Source organism: Salvelinus namaycush, chromosome 38, assembly GCF_016432855.1.
Source record: "Salvelinus namaycush isolate Seneca chromosome 38, SaNama_1.0, whole genome shotgun sequence".
NCBI lineage: Eukaryota > Metazoa > Chordata > Actinopteri > Salmoniformes > Salmonidae > Salvelinus > Salvelinus namaycush.
Window position 1 is genome coordinate 18,365,150 of NC_052344.1, and position 22,416 is coordinate 18,387,565.

The 22,416-nt window shown below is 43.6% G+C and overlaps 1 protein-coding gene across 1 annotated transcript; it reads right to left on the reverse strand.

Annotated features, from left to right (window-relative positions):
* Positions 1–4,425: 4,425 nt before the first annotated feature.
* Positions 4,426–22,046, reverse strand: LOC120031877 (immunoglobulin kappa light chain-like). Its single transcript, XM_038977685.1, has 3 exons — positions 21,968–22,046; positions 21,537–21,821; positions 4,426–4,754 (listed from the first exon to the last, which is right to left on the reverse strand). The coding sequence occupies exons 1-3, from the start codon at positions 22,038–22,040 to the stop codon at positions 4,426–4,428; spliced, it is 687 nt and encodes a 228-aa protein (XP_038833613.1). The 5' UTR covers positions 22,041–22,046.
* Positions 22,047–22,416: the final 370 nt, after the last annotated feature.

Below are 22,416 nucleotides of genomic sequence, written 5' to 3' on the forward strand. Positions count from 1 at the left end.
ATGACTGTGTGATCACACTCTCCATAGCTGATGTGAGCAAGACCTTTAAACAGGTCAACATTCACAAAGCCGTGGGACCATACGGATTACCAGGACCTGTACTCAAAGAATGCACGGACCAACTGGCAAGTGTCTTCACTGAGATTTTCAACCTCTCCGTGACCAAGTCTGTAATTCCAACATGTTTTGAGCAGACCACCATACTCCCTGTGCCCAAGGAAGCCAAGGTAACCTGCCTAAATGATTACCGCCCCGTAGCACTCATGTCGGTAGCCATGAAGTGCTTTGAAAGGCTGGTCATGGCTCACATCAACACCATCATCCCAGAAACCCTAGACCCACTGCAATTCACATACCGCCCCAACAGATCCACAGATGTTGCAATCTCAATCGCACTCCACAATGCCCTTTACCACCTGGACAAAAGGAACACCTATGTGAGAATGCTGTTCATTGACTACAGCTCAGCGTTCCACACCATAGTGCCCACAAAGCTTTTCACTAAGCTAAACACCTCCCTCTGCAACTGGATCCTGGACTTCCTGACGGTCCACCCCCAGTGGGTAAGGCTAGGCAACAACACATCTGCCACGCTGACCCTCATCACTGGGGCCCCTCCGGGGTGCATGCTTTGTCCCCTCCTGTACTCCCTGTTCACCTACAACTGCGTGGCCAAACACGACTCCAACACCATCATTAAGTTTGCTCATCGACAACGATGAGACGGCCTATAGGGAGGAGGTCAGAGACCTGACAGTGTGGTGCCAGGACAGCAATCTCTCTCTCAATGTGAGCAAGACAGAGGAGCTTATCGTGGACTACAGGAAAAGGAGGGCCGAACAGGCCCCCATTTACATTGACTTGGCTGTAGTGGAGTGTGTCGAGAGTTTCAAATTCCTTGGTGTCCACATCACCAATGAACTATCATGGTTCAAACACAGAAAGACAGTCGTGAAGAGGGCACGACAACACCTTTCCCCCTCAGGAGATTGAAAAGATTTGGCATGGGTCCCCAGATCCTCAAAAAGTTGTACAGCTGCACAATCGAGAGCAACAGGAACAGAATGTTAAATAATGAAACAGTAATTGTGGGATTGAAATCAGGTGTGTAAAACAAAGACAAAGACAAATGGAAAATGAAAAGTGGATCGGCGGTGGCTAGAAAGCCGGTGACGTCGACCGCCGAACGCCGCCCGAACAAGGAGAGGAACCGACTTTGGCGGAAGTCGTGACATTACCCCCCCCTTGACGCGCGGCTCCAGCAGCGCGCCGACACCGACCTCGGGTACGACCCGGAGGACGAGGCGCAGGGCGATCCGGATGGAGACGGTGGAAATCTCGTAGCAACGAAGGGTCCAGGACGTCCTCCACCGGCACCCAGCATCTCTCCTCCAGACCGTACCCCTCCCAATCCACGAGGTACTGAAGGCCCCTCGCCCGGCGCCTCGAGTCCAGGATGGCTCGAACAGCATACGCCGGGGACCCTTTGATGTCCAGAGGGGGCGGAGGAACCTCCCGCACCTCAGCTTCTTGGAGTGGACCAGCCACCACCGGCCTGAGGAGAGACACATGGAACGAGAGATTAATGAGATAATCTGGGGGAAGCTGTAACCTGTAGCGTACCTCGTTCAGTCTCCTCAGGACTTTAAATGGCCCCACAAACCGCGGACCCAGCTTCCGGCAGGGCAGGCGGAGGGGCAGGTTTCGGGTCAAGAGCCAGACCCGGTCCCCCGGTGCGAACACCAGAGCCTCGCTGCGGTGACGGTCAGCGCCCTCTTTTTGCCGCCTCACGGCCCATTGTAGGTGCACATGGGCGGCGTCCCAGGTCTCCTCCGGGCGCTTGAACCATTCGTCCACCGCAGGAGCTTCGATCTGGCTCTGATGCCACGGTGCCAGAACCTGCTGATACCCCAGTACGCACTGGAAAGGAGAGAGGTTAGTGGAGGAGTGGCGGAGTGAGTTTTGGGCCATCTCTGCCCAGGGGATGAACGCCGCCCACTCTCCCGGGCCGGTCCTGGCAATATGACCGCAGAAACCTACCCACATCCTGGTTTACTCTCTCCATCTGCCCTTTACTCTCGGGGTGAAAACCTGAGGTGAGGCTGACCGAGACCCCCAGACGTTCCATGAACGCTCTCCAGACCCTGGACGTGAACTGGGGACCTCGATCAGAGACTATGTCCTCAGGCACACCGTGCCGGAAGACATGAGTGAACAGGGCCTCCGCAGTCTGTAGGGCCGTAGGGAGACTGGGCAAAGGAAGGAGACGGCAAGACTTAGAAAACCGATCCACAACGACCAGGATCGCGGTGTTGCCCTGTGAGGGAGGAAGATCCGTCAGGAAGTCCACCAACAGGTGTTGTAATTTCCCTCTGGGCAGGTGCCTGGGAGCCTTGCACTGGGCGCACACCTAGCCGGAGGAAAACATAAACCCTCACGTCCTTGGCCAAGGTGGGCCACCAGTACTTCCCACTAAGGCAACGCACCGTCCGCCCGATGCCAGGATGACCAGAGGAGGGTGACGTATGGGCCCAATAGATCAAACAGTCGCAGACAGCAGGCGGAACGTACAGGTGCCCAGCTGGACACTGGGGGGGGGGGGGGGTGAGTTCTGTACGTCATGCCCGCTCGATGTCCGCGTCCAGCTCCCACACCACCGGTGCCACCAGGCAAGAGGCTGGAAGTATGGGAGTATGATCCATGGACCGCTCCTCTGTGTCATAAGGACCGACTTCGGCGGAAGTCGTGACAATACTAGTACTTCAGTACTATCAGTACCTATTGTTTTATACTAGTACTTCAGCACTGTCAGTCCTTATTGTATTATACTATTATTTCAGTACTATTAGCGTGGTACTGAGAGTGCTCTGTGTGTGAATGTGCTCACTCTTATGTGAAGGACCTCACCAGAATGAATCCTTGAGGTGGACTTTTGGAAGTGGCACAAAACTGGTGCTGAAAATTAGGTATATATTCTCTCATTAAAAAATGTAATCTATTGAACAACATTATGAGATGTTATCATCTTCTCCAGAGGAAAGACTTTCAGGCTATATCTTTTTAGACATTTCTATGGACAGAGTCACCAAAGTGAGAGAATACCACCAAGCTTATGTAGCAATAATAAACAATACACCTCTAAGATCTGCTCTTAGAACTCACACCGCTAAACAGTTCCTTTCCATAACATATATATTTATCATGTTGAATTCCTAATATGATTTTATTAAATTAGATGTTTTTGCAATGGCTTTCAACAATGTGTAGTCTACACTTCTCCATTATTTTTCCTCTGGTCTTCTCTACCTCCAATCCCCTGGGAACAGAGTGAACATCTGGTGACAGTACTGCTCTATTCTGGAACAAGCAGAACCAACCAGCCCTGTCTATGCAAATCTCAGTTTCGCTCCTACAGCTACCAGTCTAGCAGTTGAACAGTTTCACTGCCTGAAGTAACCTGGACTGGGCAAGATGTGAGGGAGTGGACTAGTTTGAACCTCTATGGTGGATTCAGGGAGGGTACAATAACAGATATTCCACCATGTAATCTATGACAGATAAAATGGATATTATACATAATGTAGATATGTCTAATGCCTGAACCCAGCATTGTGTCTTATCCATAGATCTAACCGTCAGTAACCTGCTATTCAAAATAGTTATGGTTGTAAGGTGCGTATGGGGATTGTATCTAGGGAGTCTGATGCTGATGTAACATCACCTTCTTTCTCTTTACATTTTCTTTTGCATATTGGAGTGGTATTGTGGGTATTTCAGAAGTTCAAATAACTTGTAGGTGCATAACAATGATGATAATGATGATGATGATGATGATGATGGTGATGATGATGATGATGATGGTGATGATTATGATTATGATGGTGATGATGGGAACATGTGATCTGAATGATGCTTTCTATGAATGATGTTCAAAGTTGACTTCACAACACCAGTGTTCCATGTCACTGTCTCTTGTATGACAGAACCTCAAGTTGTTTTAATGGGTTATAATCATGTTTTATCATCTCAGTAAATAAGGTTGAATCTTTCCTTGAAACTCACTACCTGACTGGGGGACCTTGGGATATTTATTCACGAAATAATGTGAGATATTATTTGACATAGCTAGAGTCCATTCAACGGATTGTCTGGAATGTTAATTACATTTTTGTTGGCCATAGCAAAAGGGAAGGACTATGTATTTCGTCTGGACCTATGGGTGTTGTCAGTTCAGGAATGATTTAACATGACGGTGGAATACTTGACATATTGTCAGCATCACTGATATATTTAGCTCAGTGTATTTTAGTTCAGTCAGTGTTCTATGTCTCTGTCTCTCCCTCCTCAGCACCTGCAGTAGGTCCCAGCTGTAGCAGTACAGTCACTGTGCAGTCTGACTGAGGGAGGTTTTTGTACGGCTCTGTATCACTGTGTGAACACTCCACCACTGTGGTAACTCTGACAGTAGTAATCTCCTGCATCTTCAGCCTGGACTCCACTGATGGTCAGAGTGAAGTCACTATGAGTTCCACTGCCACTGAATCTAGATGGAGTCCCAGACTGAAGTGTTTTAGCATTGTAAATAAGGAGTTTAGGAGCTCCTCCAGGCTTCTGTTGATACCAGGCTAGACGGGGATAAGAGCCTCCTGCGCCATTCACATTACTGCTGGTTTTACAGTTCAGAGAGACTGGCTGTCCTGGGAGAACAGCTTTCACAGCAGGAGTCTGAGTCACAGTGTACTGTCCTCTGGATTCTGAAACATAGAGAAACTAGTAATTATACATCACCAGGAATAAATAAAACAATATCAACAACTGTCCAGTTTACTCACTGTTTACTTTTCAGTATACAATGATACTGTAGAACATGTTTTTTTACCCTTGATGTTGAATGCAAGTGTGCAAATGAGGATGGTAAAAAATGTCATGGTTGTTGTGGGTTCTGTTGTCATGAAGGACAGCTCTCAGTCATGAAGTGTTAAACTCACAGGGATATAAACACTCCCAGAGCACTGAAGCATGTGCTGCCAATGCAAAGGGTTTTATGTAAATAATATTCCTGTTAAGGCCCCACATTCATAACTGTTAACCATGTAACTATTTACAGATTATACAGACACAGACTATTTTATAATGTTGTAAATACCTTATACTGTAAATCAGTGATCCAAGATGAAGATTATACTCCTAACCCAGGACTATCAATCCCTATTGTATTATACGAGTACTTCAGTACAATCAGTCCCTATTGTATTATACAAGTACTTCAGTACTATCGGTACCTATTGTATTATATGAGTACTTCAGTACTATCAGTCCCTATTGTATTATACTAGTACTTCAGTACTATCAGTTCCTATTGTATTATACTGGTACTTCAGTACTATCAGTCCCTATTGTATTATACTGGTACTTCAGTACTATCAGTCCCTATTGTATTATACTGGTACTTCAGTACTATCAGTCCCTATTGTATTATACTGGTACTTCAGTACTATCAATCCCTATTGTATTATTCTAGTGCTTCAGTACTATAAGTCTTTATTATATTATTCTAGTATTTCAGAACTATTAGGGTGGTACTGAGAGTGTTCTGTGTGTAGGTGCTCAGTCTTGTGTGAAGGAGGTTTTTGTATGGCGACTTCACCAGCATGAATCACTGTGGTGGACTTTTGGAAGCGGCACAAAACTTGTGCTGAAAAGTAAGTACATTTTTGTATTCTATCATAAAACAACATGTAATCATGCTATTGAACAACGTTATGAGATGTTATCATCTTCTCCAGAGGAAAGACTCTTAGGCTATATCTTTTTAGAGATTTCTGTGGACAGATTGGTAGAGGGCAGAGTCACCAAAGTGAAAGAATTGTTCACATACCACCAAGTTTATTTGGCAATAAAATTATTAAGTATTCTAACATGTGATTTAAAAAGAGCACATTTTGAAATACGGTATTGCATGTCAGCTAATTTTTCTGTCTAAATGTAGCAACTACTATTTCTATAAGATAAGCAACACTTTGAATTGTATTCATGGTAGACGTTAACGCTGACGTTGTTTAAAGGTTAACCTCATCTACAGTTTTGAATAGTATTTTGAGGTCATTTTGGCTTGTGTCTCAGAGTAAATTTGACAAAACTGATATGGAGATTTACACAGTGAATAGTAAACCTGATTATGAAATCTGAATATGTGATATCTGTTTACTGCATGTCTCTGTAGAAATAGGGGCCATTTGCCAGACACATTCATCCTAGTCCTGGACTAAAAGCAAGCTCAGTGGATAATCTTCATTGAATGTTCTTTTTAGTCTCGTACTAGTCTTCATCTGTGTCCAGGAAACCCCCTCCTAGTGTTTTGTTGCTCTTGGTGGGCTAAACTGTAGAGCATGAATATAACATACATTTATCTGATGGATTGTTTTGTCCAAAAATATTTTCAGTATCTTTTTGCCTTTATCTTTATAGATTCATTGTTATGTTGTTGTCAGTTGTTCTCTGTACTGTATCTAATTGTTAATCCTGTGTGTATTGCCTCTCCTCACCTCCTCTCTCTCTCTCTCTCTCTCTCTCTCTCTCCCTCTCTCATATCCTCTCATCTCCTCTCCTAATATATTCCATCAAGGAGTAGTACTAACTGACCCTTCTCTCTCATCTCTCCTCTTCTCCAGCTGGTCCCTCTGCCAGGCCCAGTGTCTCTGCACCCCCTGTCCTCTGAGCAGCTCTCTGGGGGCTTAGCCACACTGGCCTGCCTGATGAGTGGCTACTCCCCCCAGGGGGCGATGGTGAGCTGGGAGGTGGACGGAGCGGAGGTGAAGGAGGGGGTCCTGACCACCACAGAGAAGAGAAGGGTGGCCGCTATAGCGACAGCAGCACCCTGACCCTGAGCAAGGCACGCTTGGAAGAGGTGTACACCTGCAGGGTTGCTCATGATGACACAAGTGATTCGGCCACCTTCCGGAGAAGTCCCTGTAGTGTCTAGAAGCCATTGTAAGGGGATAGAGAGTCCCCACATGGTGCAAGTGAAGGAAACAGTTGTGTTTTACAGCTGAATGTTACAGTATAATAGTGAATAATATCAGGAGTGCTGTGTGATAAATTAACTATTTTGAGACTCAGTTGTTCATGTCTTCTTGCCTGAGATAAAGATTGTTTTGATTGAAAAATAACCCCAATACTTCATTTAATCATGATTCCAGTGATCACTATCTCATGAATATGCAGCACATTTTATTCTAATTTAGATCAATCAGCTTCATTTATAATTTCAGCATATAGCTACTCTCATGATTTCAAACAAAAAATAAAAAGGCATATGATACAACAAATACTCTGCAATCATTTGTACAACTGAATGATCCTGTTATACTGTAGCTCCAATACCATGGAGAAAAATATGTGATATTTGATAATAAACATGTAAGATCTGCTCTCAGAACTCACACTGCCAAACAGTTACTTTCCATAACATATATATTTATCATGTTTCATTCCTAATATGATTTTACTAAATTCAATGTTTTTGCTATGGTTTTCAACAATGTGGGGGTCTTCTCTACCTCCAAGCCCCTGGAAACAGAATGAACATCTGGTGACAGTGCTGCTCTATTCTGGGACACGCAGAACCACCCAGTCATGTCTATGCAAATCTGTTTCACTCCCACTGCTACCAATCTAGTTTCAGTTTCACTGCCTGGACTGGGCCAGATATGAGTGGGTGGACTATATTTACTGTAACCTCTGAGGTGGATTCAAGGAAGGGGACTTTCTTACACTGAATAACCCACCATTTAATAGATTACATAAGATGGGTATTACTAGAGACAGGCATTGACAGTTACTGACACGTGTCTAATGTCTGAGCTCCACATCTTTTTCTTTCATACACGGGGGGAAGTGGAGGCTGAAATGTTTCACATTTTTGGGACTTCTGCGACTCGGTGGGGTTACTTTTTATATTTACACTGAGGTGTCATGACAATATAGCAATATTCATCTGTAATTTAATCAGGATACTGATGATGATGATAATGATAATGATAACAGAGATCATTTTGTCTGAATTATCGCTTTCTAATCACATTGTCAAATGCCAGAGTTGATCTCCTCTACAGTAGGTCCCAGCTGTAGCAGTACAGTCACTGTGCAGTCTAACTGAGGGAGGTTTTTGTACTGCTCTTTATCACTGTGTGAATACTGGACCATTGTGGTAACTCTGACAGTAGTAATCTCCTGCATCTTCAGCCTGGACTCCACTGATATATTGATTATAGACATCTACAAATGGAACATATTGTTATCACTGTGTTATTAGACAAGATAGTATCTGCTTTCTGTCTTCCTCAGTTGGTCAGGGTGAGTAACTGCAGTCTGTGTGTGGACTGTGTGATGCTGCTGACTGACTGTTCTAAGTGGGAAGATCTCCAGAGCTCTGATGTCTCCGATCTCCTGCTTCACCTGCTGCTCTCTGAAACTACCACAGTGGTGTGAGGGAGGATGTCTGGGTAATGTTTAGGGGCTTTATTGTATGTGTTTGAATCATGTTGATTAAATTCTAGCTATTCAAAATACAATCCTGAGGGGTTTTAAAGCTGAGATCGAATAGGGTGAAACTGCCACTAGTCACCCCAGGCGCATATGTTATTGTTTTTGTTTGTTTTTATAAACGGGGCCAGGACCATCCTGCATCATGGTAAAAGATTATCTTTGAACATACTCTGCTGTTCTATCACTCATGCAATGCTGTCCAAGGGAAAAAAACAGTGTTGGATGTTTGAAGTAAAGTCTTTGTTGTTGTAATGTTGCAAACGAACTTGAAAGTTTCACCGCTACGGATTCCAACTTTAACCATTGTACATCATCTCTACTCAGATTGGTTGGTGGTTTTCCTTGAGTTACTCAACAGAGTCAACATGTAGTTAATGATCAAGTGGAACATTTAGTGATCAGTTATGATCTAAGGTCTTCTAGACACAGCTCTAGTTTGACTCTATTGTTGTTCAGCTCTACTACACACTGTGTCATTGTACTGGATCATCTCCTCCCCTCAGCACCTGCAGTAGGTCCCAGCTGTAGCAGTACAGTCACTGTGCAGTCTGACTGAGGGAGGTTTTTGTCAGACTCTATATCACTGTGTGAACACTCCACCACTGTGGTAACTCTGACAGCAGTAATCTCCTGCATCTTCAGCCCGGACTGCACTGATGGTCAGAGTGAAGTCACTCCCAGATCCACTGCCACTGAATCTAGATGGAGTCCCAGACTGTAGGGTGCTTGCATAGTAAATGAGGAGTTTAGGAGCTGCTCCAGGTTTCTGTTGGTACCAAGCTAGACACTGTTTCCCTGAATCACCACAATTCCCAACTGGATCAGTGCTAGCTTTCACAGCAGGAGTCTGAGTCAAAGTGTACTGCCCTCTGGATTCTGAAAAAAAGACATCAAACAATTAGCAAGTACCTCCTTTAATCCTTTCACACATCTTATTGTGTAAATCATATAATATTTCAGTGAACCAAAAGAGTTTAACATAAAACCAAGCAAATACAATCATCACCTTGAATCCAGAAAGCAAGTGTCCAGATGAAGATGGTGATAAAAGTCATGGTTGTTGTGGGATCTGTTGTCATGAAGGACAGCTCTTAGTCGTGAAGTATTAAACTCACAGGGATATAAACACTCCCAGAGCACTGATGCATGTCATGTTAATGCAAAGTGTCCTCTCTATGCAAATGGTCTTCCTAGGAACAACGAACACCATCAGTGCTGAAAACAGAATTTGTTTCAACTGGTATCTCAACGTGTTATCTAAAAATAACATATTATTAAGCAAAAAGTAGGTGTCTGTGCTTCCAGAATTCTCGTGGCTACTTGTTGTGGGGCTCCAGACAATCTGTTGGGGATGATGGATTCTATTAAAATGTAACATGTTTCAAGTTAAACTGTAGTTTGTATCCTGTTAAGTGAATGATTACTGTGACTATTAATGGAGTTGAGGTCATGAAACTGTGTGTATGCTAATTTAGAAAGGTTGACCTATTCAGATACAAAGAAATTGCCTAGGATCAGAGAGCAGGGTCTAGCAGGATAGCTAAACAAAGAGAGGACCATGGACATTCCACAGGGGAAAGGAGGGAAACTCATTGGGGTCATAAAATGTATAGCTGGGGAGGTGACGCCTACAAGGGAAGAGTATAAAATGTGTTGTGAACTTTCTAAATGTATGCTCTAAGCTGATGGCATCCTTGGTATTTTTAAGGACTGACGCTGGAGATGAGAAGCAGGTACGGGGAGTTTACATTTAGTAAGGAACAGACGGGAAACAAAACAGGAACAGCATCAGCACACGGGTAAACAAGGACATATGACAATTAATGCTGCAGCAAGGAATAGAGTGGGGAACCAGACAGATATAGGGGAGGTAATGACAAAGTTGATTGAGTCCAGGTGACTTCAATCACAAGGGAAATGTGAATGTACTCTAACATTTGTTCTACTGGTTACTCTTATGATATTCTTATGATATTCCAAGCAATCCCAATTGATTCTTTGGGGATGCTTTTCTGCAAAGGGGACAGGACGACTGCACCGTATTGAGGGGAGGATGGATGGGGCCATGTATCGCGAGATCTTGGCCAACAACCTCCTTCCCTCCGTAAGAGCATTGAAGATGGGTCGTGGCTGGGTCTTCCAGCATGACAACGACCAAAAAAACACACAGCCAGGGCAACTAAGGAGTGGCTCCGTAAGAAGCATCTCAAGGTCCTGGAGTGGCCTAGCCAGTCTCCAGACCTGAATCCAATAGACTATCTTTGGAGGGAGCTGAAAGTCCGTATTGCCCAGCGACAGCCCCGAAACCTGAAGGATCTGGAGAAGGTCTGTATGGAGGAGTGGGCCAAAATCCCTGCTGCAGTGTGTGCAAACCTGGTCAAGAACTACAGGAAACATATGATCTCTGTAATTGCAAACAAAGGTTTCTGTTACAAATATTAAGTTCTGCTTTTCTGATGTATCAAATACTTATGTCATGCAATAAAATGCAAATGAATTACTTAAAAATCATACAATGTGATTTTCTGGATTTTTGTTTTAGATTCCGTCTCTCAAAGTTGAAGTGTACCTATGATAAAAATTACAGACCTCTACATACTTTGTAAGTAGAAAAATCAGCAAAATTGGCAGTGTATCAAATACTTATTCTCCCCACTGTAGCTCCTTTGTCCCACCCCCCACACATGCGGAGACCTCACCTAGCTTAAATGGCGCCTCCAGAGATGCAACCTTTCTCATCGTCACTCAATGCCTAGATTTACCTCCACTGTACTCGCACCCTACCATACCCTTGTCTGTACATTATGCCCTGAATCTATCCTACCACACCCACAATCTGCTCCTTTTATTCTGTCCCCAACGCACTAGACGACCAGTTCTTATAGCCTTTAGCCGTACCCTCATCCTACTCCTCCTCTGTTCCTCTGGTGATGTAGAGGTTAACCCAGGCCCTGTAGCCCCAAGTACTACACCTATTCCCCATTTGTTGACTTCTGTAACCGTAAAAGCCTTGGTTTCATGCATGTTAACATCAGAAGCCACCTCCCTAAGTTTGTTTAATTCTGAAATTCTGACATTTCCATCCCCAACTACAACATTTTCCGTCAGGATAGAACTGCCAAAGGGGGCGGAGTTGCAATCTACTGCAAAGACAGCCTGCAGAGTTCTGTCATACTATCCAGGTCTGTGCTCAAACAGTTTGAGCTTCTACTTTTAAAAATCCACCTTTCCAGAAATAAGTCTCTCAATGTTGCCGCTTGTTATAGACCCCCCTCAGCCCCCAGCTGTGCCCTGGACACCATATGTGAATTGATTACCCCCCATCTATCTTCAGAGTTCGTACTGTTAGCTGACCTAAACTGGGATATGCTTAACACCCCAGCCATCCTACAATCTAAGCTAGATGCCCTCAATCTCACATAAATTATCAAGGAACCAACCAGGTACAACCCTAAATCCGTAAACATGGGCACCCTCATAGATATCATCCTGACCAACTTGCTCTCCAAATACACCCCTGCGGTCTTCAACCAGGATCTCAGAGATCACTGCCTCATTGCCTGAATCCGTAATGGGTCTGCAGTCAAACAACCACCCATCATCACTGTCGAACGCTCCCTAAAACAAGTCAGCGAGCAGGCCTTTCTAATCGACCTGGAAGGATACTGACCTCATCCCGTAAGTAGAGAATGCCTGGTTGTTCTTCAAAAGTGCTTTCCTCACCATCTTAAATAAGCATGCCCCATTCAATAAATGTAGAACTAAGAACAGATATAGCCCTTGGTTCACTCCAGACTTGACTGCCCTTGACCAGCACAAAAACATCCTGTGGCATACTGCATTAGCATCGAATAGCCCCCGCGATATGGAACTTTTCAGGGAAGTCAGGAACTAATATACACAGGCAGTTAGGAAAGCAAAGGCTAGATTTTTCAAACTGAAATTTGCATCCTGTAGCACCAATTCCAAAAAGTTTTGGGACACTAAAGTCCATGGAGAATAAGAGCACCTCCTCCCAGCTGCCCACTGCACTGAGGCTAGGAAACACTGTCACCACCGATAAATCTACGATAATCAAGAATTTCAATAAGCATTTTTCTACAGCTGGCCATGTTTTCCACCTGGCTAACCCTACCCCGGCCAACAGCTCTGCAACCCCCGCAGCAACTTGCTGAAGCCCCCCCCCAAATCCAGAGAGCTGATGTTCTGAAAGTGCTGCAAAATCTGGACCCCTACAAATCAGCTGGGCTAGACATTTTGGACCCTTTCTTTCTAAAATTATCCTCAGAAATTGATGCAACCCCTATTTCTAGGCTGTTCAACCTCTTTTTTCGTATCGTCTGAGATCCCTAAAGATTGTAAAGTTGCAGCGGTCATCACCCTCTTGAAAGGGGGAGACACTGTAGACCCAAACTGTTACAGACCTACATCCATCCTGCCCTACCTTTCTAAAGTCTTCGAAAGACAAGTTAACTTGTTATGGCTTGGGGGCAGTATTTTGACATCTGGATGAGAAGCGTGCTGAAAGTAAACTGCCTGTTACTTAGGCCCAGAAGCTAGGATATGCTAGGATATAGAAAACACTCTAAAGTTTCCAAAACTGTTAAAATAATGTCTGTGAGTATAACAGAACTGATATGGCAGGCGAAAACCTGAGGAAAATTCATCCAGGAAGTGGGATATTTTTGATGTGTGTAGTTTTCAACTGCCTGCCTATACAGTATGTGTTGGGTTAGGACCCAGTTCGCAGTTCCTATGGCTTCCACTAGATGTCAACAGTCTTTAGACATTGTTTCAGGCTTGTATTCTTAAAAACGAGGAAGAATGAGACCATATTGTAAGTGGCATGCAGAATGAAGTAGAGCTCCTTTGTGCGCTTGACCAAAAGTGCACTGTTCGTTGTTTTTCCTTTCTATTGAAGACGCTATTGTCCGGTTGAAATATGATCGATTATTTAGACAATAGACAACCTGAGGATTAATTATAAACATCGTTTGACATGTGTCAACGTACTTTACTGGTATTATTAGGATGTATTCGTCTGCATGTTGTGACTGCCATTGAGCCAGTGGATAACTGAACAAAACACAGCAACAAAACAGAGTTTTTGGGACATAAAGAGGAACTTTATCGAACAAAACAAACATTTATTGTGTAACAAGAACTCTTGTGACTGCAACCAGATGAAGCTAATCAAAGGTAAGTGATTAATTTTATTGCTATTTCTGACTTTCGTGACTCCTCTACTTGGCTTGAAAATGTTTGTATGCTTTTGTAAGCGGGGCGCTGTCCTCAGATAATTGCATGGTATGCTTTCATCGTAAAGCCATTTTGAAATCTGACACAGTGGCTGGATTAACAAGATGTTAATCTTTAAACGGATGTATAACACTTGTATCGTTTATGAATGTCTATAATGAGTACTTCTGTATTTTGAATTTGGCTCTCTGCAATTTCACTGGATGTTGTCGAGGTGGGTCGCTAGAGGAACGCCTGCGCCAGAGAGGTTAAATCACACATGAAAGATACCAAATTAAACCTACACTTGTTGTGAATCCAGCCAATATGTCAGAATTCAAATAGACTTTTCGGCGAAAGCAATAGATGCTATTATCTGAAGATAGCACCATAGTAAACAAAGAGAGAGAAGCATATTTCAACCCTGCAGGCGCGACACAAAACGCATAAATAAAAATATAATTCATGCCTTACCTTTGACGAGCTTCTGTTGTTGGCCCTCCAATATGTCCCATAAACATCACAAATGGTCCTTTTGTTCGATTAATTCCGTCGATATATATCCAAAATGTCCATTTATTTGGCGCGTTTGATCCAGAAAAACACCTGTTCCAACTTGCGAAACGTGACTACAAATATCTCAAAAGTTACCTGTAAACTTTGCCAAAACATTTCAAACTACTTTTGTAATACAACTTTAGGTATTTTTTAATGTAAATAATCGATAAAATTGAAGACGGGATGATCTGTGTTCAATACAGGATTAAAACAAACTGTAGCTAGCTTTCTGGTCACGCCCCTCTATCTAACAGTACACTTCACTGGAGCCTCATTCTGAACATGGCTACTTCTTCATTTCTCAAAGGATAAACCTCAACCAATTTCTAAAGACTGGTGACATCCAGTGGAAGCGGTAGGAACTGCAAGAAGGTCCCTTAGAAATCTGGATGCCCAATGAAAAGTGACCTAAAAATAAAAATAAATCTGAACGGTTTGTCCTCGGGGTTTCGCATGCTAAATATGTTCTGTTATACTCACAGACATGATTCAAACAGAAACTTCAGAGTGTTTTCTATCCAAATATACTAATAATATGCCTGTCTTATCTTCTGGGGATGAGTAGCTGGCAGTTGAATTTGGGTATGCTTTTCATCCAAACGTGAAAATGCTGCCCCATATCCTAGAGAAGTTAACAAACCTCCAAACGAGCTTCAATGCCATACAACCCTCCTTCTGTGGCCTCCAACTGCTCTTAAATGCAAGTAAAACTAAATGCATGCTCTTCAACAGATTGCTGCCCGCCCAACCAGCATCATTACTCTGGACGGTTCTGACTTAGAATATGTGGACAACTACAAATACCTAGGTGTCTGGTTAAACTGTAAACTCTCCTTCCAGTCTCACATTAAGCATCTCCAATCCAAAATTAAATCTAGAATCGGCTTCCTATTTGGCAACAAAGCCTCCTTCACTCATGCTGCCCAACATACCCTCGTAAAACTGACTATCCTACCGATCCTTGACTTTGGCGATGTCGTTTACAAAATAGCCTCCAACACTCTACTCAATTTAGCAAATTGGATGTAGTCGATCTCAGTGCCATCCGTTTTGTCACCAAAACCCCATATACTATCCACCACTGCGACCTGTATGCTCTTGTTGGCTGGCCCTCCCTACATATTCGTCGCCAAACCCACTGGGTCCAGGTCATCTATAAGTCTTTGCTCGGTAAAACCCCGCCTTATCTCAGCTCACTGGTCACCATAGCAACACCCACCCGTAGCACGCGCTCCAGCAGGAATATTTCACTGGTCATCCCCAAAGCCAACACCTACTTTGGCTGCCTCTCCTTCCAGTTCTCTGCTGCCAATGACTGGAACGAATTGCAAAAATCACTGAAGCTGGAGACTTATATCTCCCTCTAACTTTAAGCATCAGCTTAAACAGCGCATCTGTAAATAGCCCACCCAACTACCTCATCCCCATATTGTTATTTATTGTTTTCCTCTTTTGCACCCCAATATCTCTACTTGCACATCATCATCTGCACATCAATCACTCCAGTGTTAATGCTCAATTGTAATTATTTCGCCACTATGGCTTATTTTTTGCCTTACCTACCATAATTTTACTTTATATGCACACACTGTACATAGATTTTTATATTGTGTTATTGACTGTACATTTGTTTATCCCATGTGTAACTGTGTTGTTTTTTGTCAGGCTCAATGGAGCCTCATTTGTCAGGCTCAATCAAGCTAGTCGTCTTGATTACTTTGTTATGTAATTCTCTCTGACATCAAATTGTCACGCCCTGACCATAGAGAGCCCTTGTTTCTCTATGGTGTAGTAGGTCAGGGCGTGACTAGGGGGTATTCTAGTTTATAATATCTATGTTGTGTTCTAGTTGATATTTTCTATGTTGGTGGTTTGTATGATTCCCAATTAGAGGCAGCTGGTAATCGTTGTCTCTAATTGGGGTTCATATTTAGTAGATATTTCTCCCACCTGTGTTTGTGGGATATTGTTTTGTGCATGTGCACCACGTAGTCACGTTTAGTTGTTCGTTTATTGGTCTATTTTTGTTTTGCTGAAGTTTCACTTGGAAATAAATATGTGGAACTCAACATCCGCTGCGCCTTGGTCCCGTTCTTACGACAACCGTGGCACAAATGTTTAAAAAGTGTTGACAGGGGACAGAATGCGGTCAGACATCACATAATTGGCATATACACTGCTCGAAAAAATAAAGGGAACACTAAAATAACACATCCTAGATATGAATGAATGAAATATTCTTATTAAATACTTTTTTCTTTACATAGTTGAATGTGCTGACAACAAAATCACACAAAGATTATCAATGGAAATCAAATGTATCAACCCATGGAGGTCTGGATTTGGAGTCACACTCAAAATTAAAGTGGAAAACCACACTACAGGCTGATCCAACTTTTATGTAATGTCCTTAAAACAAGTCAAAATGAGGCTCAGTAGTGTGTGTGGCCTCCACGTGCCTGTATGACCTCCCTACAACGCCTGGGCATGCTCCTGATGAGGTGGCGGATGGTCTCCTGAGGGATCTCCTCCCAGACCTGGACTAAAGCATCCTCCAACTCCTGGACAGTCTGTGGTGCAATGTGGTGTTGGTGGATGGAGTGAGACATGATGTCCCAGATGTGCTCAATTGGATTCAGGTCTGGGGAACGGGCGGGCCAGTCCATAGCATCAATGCCTTCCTCTTGTAGGAACTGCTGACACACTCCAGCCACATGAGGTCTAGCATTGTCTTGCATTAGGAGGAACCCAGGGCCAACCGCACCAGCATATGGTCTCACAAGGGGTCTGAGGATCTCATCTCGGTACCTAATGGCAGTCAGGCTACCTCTGGCGAGCACATGGAGGGCTGTGCGGCCCCCCAAAGAAATGCCACCCCACACCATGACTGACCCACCGCCAAACCGGTCATGCTGGAGGATGTTGCAGGCAGCAGAACGTTCTCCACGGCGTCTCCAGACTCTGTCACGTCTGTCACATGTGCGTGTGAACCTGCTTTCATCTGTGAAGAGCACAGGGCGCCAGTGGCGAATTTGCCAATCTTGGTGTTCTCTGGCAAATGCCAAACGTCCTGCATGGTGTTGGGCTGTAAGCACAACCCCCACCTGTGGACGTCGGGCCCTCATACCACCCTCATGGAGTCTGTTTCTGACCCTTTGAGCAGACACATGCACATTTGTGGCCTGCTGGAGGTCAATTTGCAGGGCTCTGGCAGTGCTCCTCCTGCACCTCCTTGCACAAAGGCGGAGGTAGCGGTCCTGCTGCTGGGTTGTTACCCTCCTACGGCCTCCTCCACGTCTCCTGATGTACTGGCCTGTCTCCTGGTAGCGCCTCCATGCTCTGGACACTACGCTGACAGACACAGCAAACCTTCTTGCCACAGCTCGCATTGATGTGCCACCCTGGATGAGCTGCACTACCTGAGCCACTTGTGTTGGTTGTAGACTCCGTCTCATGCTACCACTGGAGTGAAAGCACCGCCAGCATTCAAAAGTGACCAAAACATCAGTCAGGAAGCATAGGAACTGAGAATTGGTCTGTGGTCACCACCTGCAGAACCACTCCTTTATTGGGGGTGTCTTGCTAATTGCCTATAATTTCCACCTGTTGTCTATTCCATTTGCACAACAGCATGTGAAATTTATTGTCAATCAGTGTTGCTTCCTAAGTGGACAGTTTGATTTCACAGAAGTGTGATTGACTTGGAGTTACATTGTGTTGTTTAAGTGTTCCCTTTATTTTTTTGAGCAGTGTATAATACTGTTATAGAATTTCCACGTGGCCGAGGATATTGGAAATTTAATCAAAGCCTATTGGATGATAACTTGTTTTTAAAATCTCTCATACTCTGATGTGTTGATTTTTACTTGGAATTAACTCTTCGACGAAAGGACCTTACAGAGAATGTGCTTTTTTCTGAAATGATGTGAGACACTTATTTAACACAGATGGAGTCCATTCAAAATATTGTGTGACATTTTGAGGCAATATTTGCATATGAACTAATTCAGCATAGGAAGACTTGGCTGTTATTACTTCAGGAATGATTTAACATGACGGTGTATGAATTGACATATTGTCATCATTACTTATATACCCTGAGTGTACAAAACATTAGGAACACATGCTCTTTCCATTACATAGACTGACCAGGTGAAAGCTATTTTTCCCTTATTTATGTTACTTGTTAAATCCACTTCCATCGATGTAGATGAAGGGGGGGAGACAGGTTAAACAAGGAATTTAAGGCTAGAGACATGGATTGTGTTGTAACACTTTACTTAACACTATGACACAGTCATAACCATGTCATAACAGCTGACATAACTTGTAATAATCTGTCATAATATAGTCATAACACTGTCATGACACATATATTTTGACCTCTTGTGACATTTATATTGCTGTATTTTATGGCTGGTTATGACACCTACACAAGAGTGTTGAAACCCACACAACCTACCACACAAGGCAAAACATTCCATTACACCATAGCCTACTTGTCAACAGTATGTTTATGTTATATAACATTTTCTGAAATTGATGTCAGACATGCAGCTACTGTACCAAATGCTCTGTTGCTGTTGACCGGGATGTGTGCAGGAGCAGATTTCAGGAGCAGGACAAGACACCCTCTTTTTGACTGATGACTGATATAAGGGCATGTTTGTCATAAGCCTATCTGGCTTATAAGATTATGATGGTCATAATGCTTCTTGACAGTGTCATAAAGTGTATTTTCTTAGTCCAAGTAAAGTGACACAGGATGGGCATAATGCTTCATGATAGTCACAAAATGTAATGTTATTTCCTACAAGTTATTTAAAATACAAAGAAAACAAAACATGACTGTAAAGCATTCATTACAACAACAACAAAGGATTTACGAAACAAAACAAACTCTTATGTAGGTGTCATAACCAGCGATGAAATATTGCAATATATGTCACAACAGGTGTAAATATATGGGTCATGACAGTGTTATTACCAATTATGACAGGTTATGACAAGTTATGTCAGCTGTTATGTCAGCTGTTATGACATATGACATGGTTATGATGCTGGGTGTCACAAAGATGCTAGTTCCTTTGAACAGGGTATAATAGTAGGTGCCAGGGGCACTGGTTCGTGTCAAGAACTGCAACGCTGCTGTTCCTGGTGTAACTCTACAACTCTACAATGAGTTACACCAGGAACGCACAATCCCTCCATCAGTGCTCACACTGTCCGCAATAGGCTGAGAGAGGCTGGACTGAGGGCTTGTAGGCCTGTTGTAAGGCAGGTCCTCACCAGACATCACTAGCAACAACGTTGCCTATGGGCACAAACCCACCGTCGCTGGACCAGGCAGGACTGGCAAAAAGTGCTCTTCACTGATAAGTCGCGGTTTCGTCTCACCAGGGGCGATGGTCGGATTGCAGGCAATCTCAACACTGTGCATTACAGGGAAGACATCCTCCTCCCTCATGTGGTACCCTTCCTGCAGGCTCATCCTGGCATGACCCTACAGCATGACAATGCCACCAGCCATATGGCTCGTTCTGTGCGTGATTTCCTGCAAGACTGGAATGTCAGTGTTCTGCCATGGCAGAACTGAACAGAACATTGAGCACGTCTGGGACATTTTGGATCGGAGGGTGAGGGCTAGGGCCATTCCCCCCCAGAAATGTCCGGGAACTTGCAGGTGCATTGGTGGAAGAGTGGGGTAACATCTCACAGCAAGAACTGGCAAATCTGGTGCAGTCCATGAGGAGGAGATGCACTGCAGTACTTAATGCAGATGGTGGCCACACCAGATACTGACTGTTACTTTTGATATTGACCCCCCATTTGTTCAGGGACACATTATTCAATTTCTGTTAGTGACATGTTTGTGGAACTTGTTCAGTTTATGTCTGTTGTTGGATCTTCTTATGTTCATACAAATATTTACACATGTTAAGTTTGCTGAAAATTAACACAGTTGACAGTGAGAGGATATTTCTTTTTTTGCTTTAGTTTATGTTTATAATGTTTCATTTCTAATATGGTGACAGTGCTGCTCTATTCTGGGACAAGCAGAACCACCCTGTCCTGTCTATGTATCACTTCATCAGTTGAACAGTTTCACTGAGTGAAATACACTGGACTGGGCCAGATGTGAGGGAGTGGACAGGTTTAAAAAAAAATGTTTTTACCACGTATGTTGACTGAGAACACATTCTCATTTACAGCAACTACCTGGGGAATAGTTACAGGGGAGAGGAGGGGGATGAATGAGCCAGTTGTAAGCTGGGGATTATTAGGTGACTGTGATGGTATAAGGGACAGCTTGGGAATTTAGCCAGGACACCAGGGTTAACACCTCTACTCTTATGATAAGTGCCATGGGATCTTTAATGACCTCAGAGAGTCAGGACACCCATTTAATGTCCCATCCGAAAGACGGCACCCTACACAGGGCAACTACGCTGGTGCATTGGGATATTGTTTTTAGACCTGAGGAAAGAGTGCCTCCTACTGGCCCTCCAACACCACTTCCAGCAGTATCTGGTCTCCCATCCAGGGACTGACCAGGACCAACACTGCTTTGCTTCAGAAGCAATCCAGCAGTGGGATGCATGGTGGTAGGCTGCTGGTGACATCTATGGTGGAATTTGTAACATAGAAAATGGATATCATACTTTACGATAATAGTGTGTAGTTTGTCTCTCCATAAATGTGTTTTCTGTTTGAGCCCAGCATCATGTCTCATTCATAGATCTAACAGCTCATTAATACATGCAAGATGATCACATCAATAATTGGTTGTGAAGCTCATGTAGGGATTTGGTTTGGGGGGCTGATGCTGATTTAACATCAGTAGATCTTACTCTACATATGGACTGGTAATGTGTTCCAAAATGTCTAATAACTTTTATATACACTTTCAGTTCATGACCAATATAACAAGTTACAGCCATGATGATGATGATGATGACGATGAAGATTAGGATGTTTATGACGACATTGGAGAACGTGTGATTTGTATGATACTTTCTAACCATTTTCAAAGTTGACCTCCTCTACTGATCAGTGTTCCATGTCACTGTCTTCCCCTCAGCACCTGCAGTAGGTCCCAGCTGTAGCAGTAGAGTCACTGTGCAGTCTGACTGAGGGAGGTTTTTGTACGGCTCTGTATCACTGTGTGAACACACATGGACTGCAGTTTAAACTCTGACAGTAGTAATCTCCTGCATCTTCAGCCTGGACTCCACTGATGGTCAGAATGAAGTCACTCCCAGATCCACTGCCACTGAATCTAGATGGAATCCCAGACTGAAGGGTGCTTGTATAGTAAATGAGGAGTTTAGGAGCTCCTTCAGGTTTCTGTTGGTACCAGGCTAGATAGTTATTGTTATACACATTACTGCTGGTTTTACAGTTCAGAGAGACTGTGTCTCCTGGGAGAACAGCTTTCACTGCAGGAGTCTGAGTCACAGTGTACTGTCCTCTGGATTCTGAAAAATATCATAAAAACACAATTATTAAAAAAATACATAATATTTGGTTCTGAATATACAGTACATATTAAAGCCATATATATGATTCTTCCATGTAGCTTGAATTAAATTTCCTATAATACGAAGAACAAAAAAATTATGACCTTGAAAGCAGAGTGCCAGTGTCCAGATGAAGATGGTGATAAAAGTCATGGTTGTTGTGGGTTCTGTTGACATGAAGGACAGCTCTCAGTCATGAAGTGTTAAACTCACAGGGATATAAATACTCAGAGAGCACTGAAGCATGAGCTGTCTATGCAAAGTGTCCTCTATGCAAACAGATCAGCTTGACTGTGGGATCTGTGAAGAGACACAGCAGCAGATACATTTTAGTCATTTAGCAGATGCTCTTCTCCAGAGCAATTTACAGTAGTGAGTGCATACATTTTCATACTGGTCCCCCATGGGATCAAACCCACAACCATTGCATAGCAAGCACCATGCTCTACCAACTGAGCCACACGGGACCAGTTAACTTCTTTCTACATAGACAATCTTCGATCAATTTAGGGTTCAGGTGATGTTTAGACTTGAGGGTCTTTTTACTCTGGTT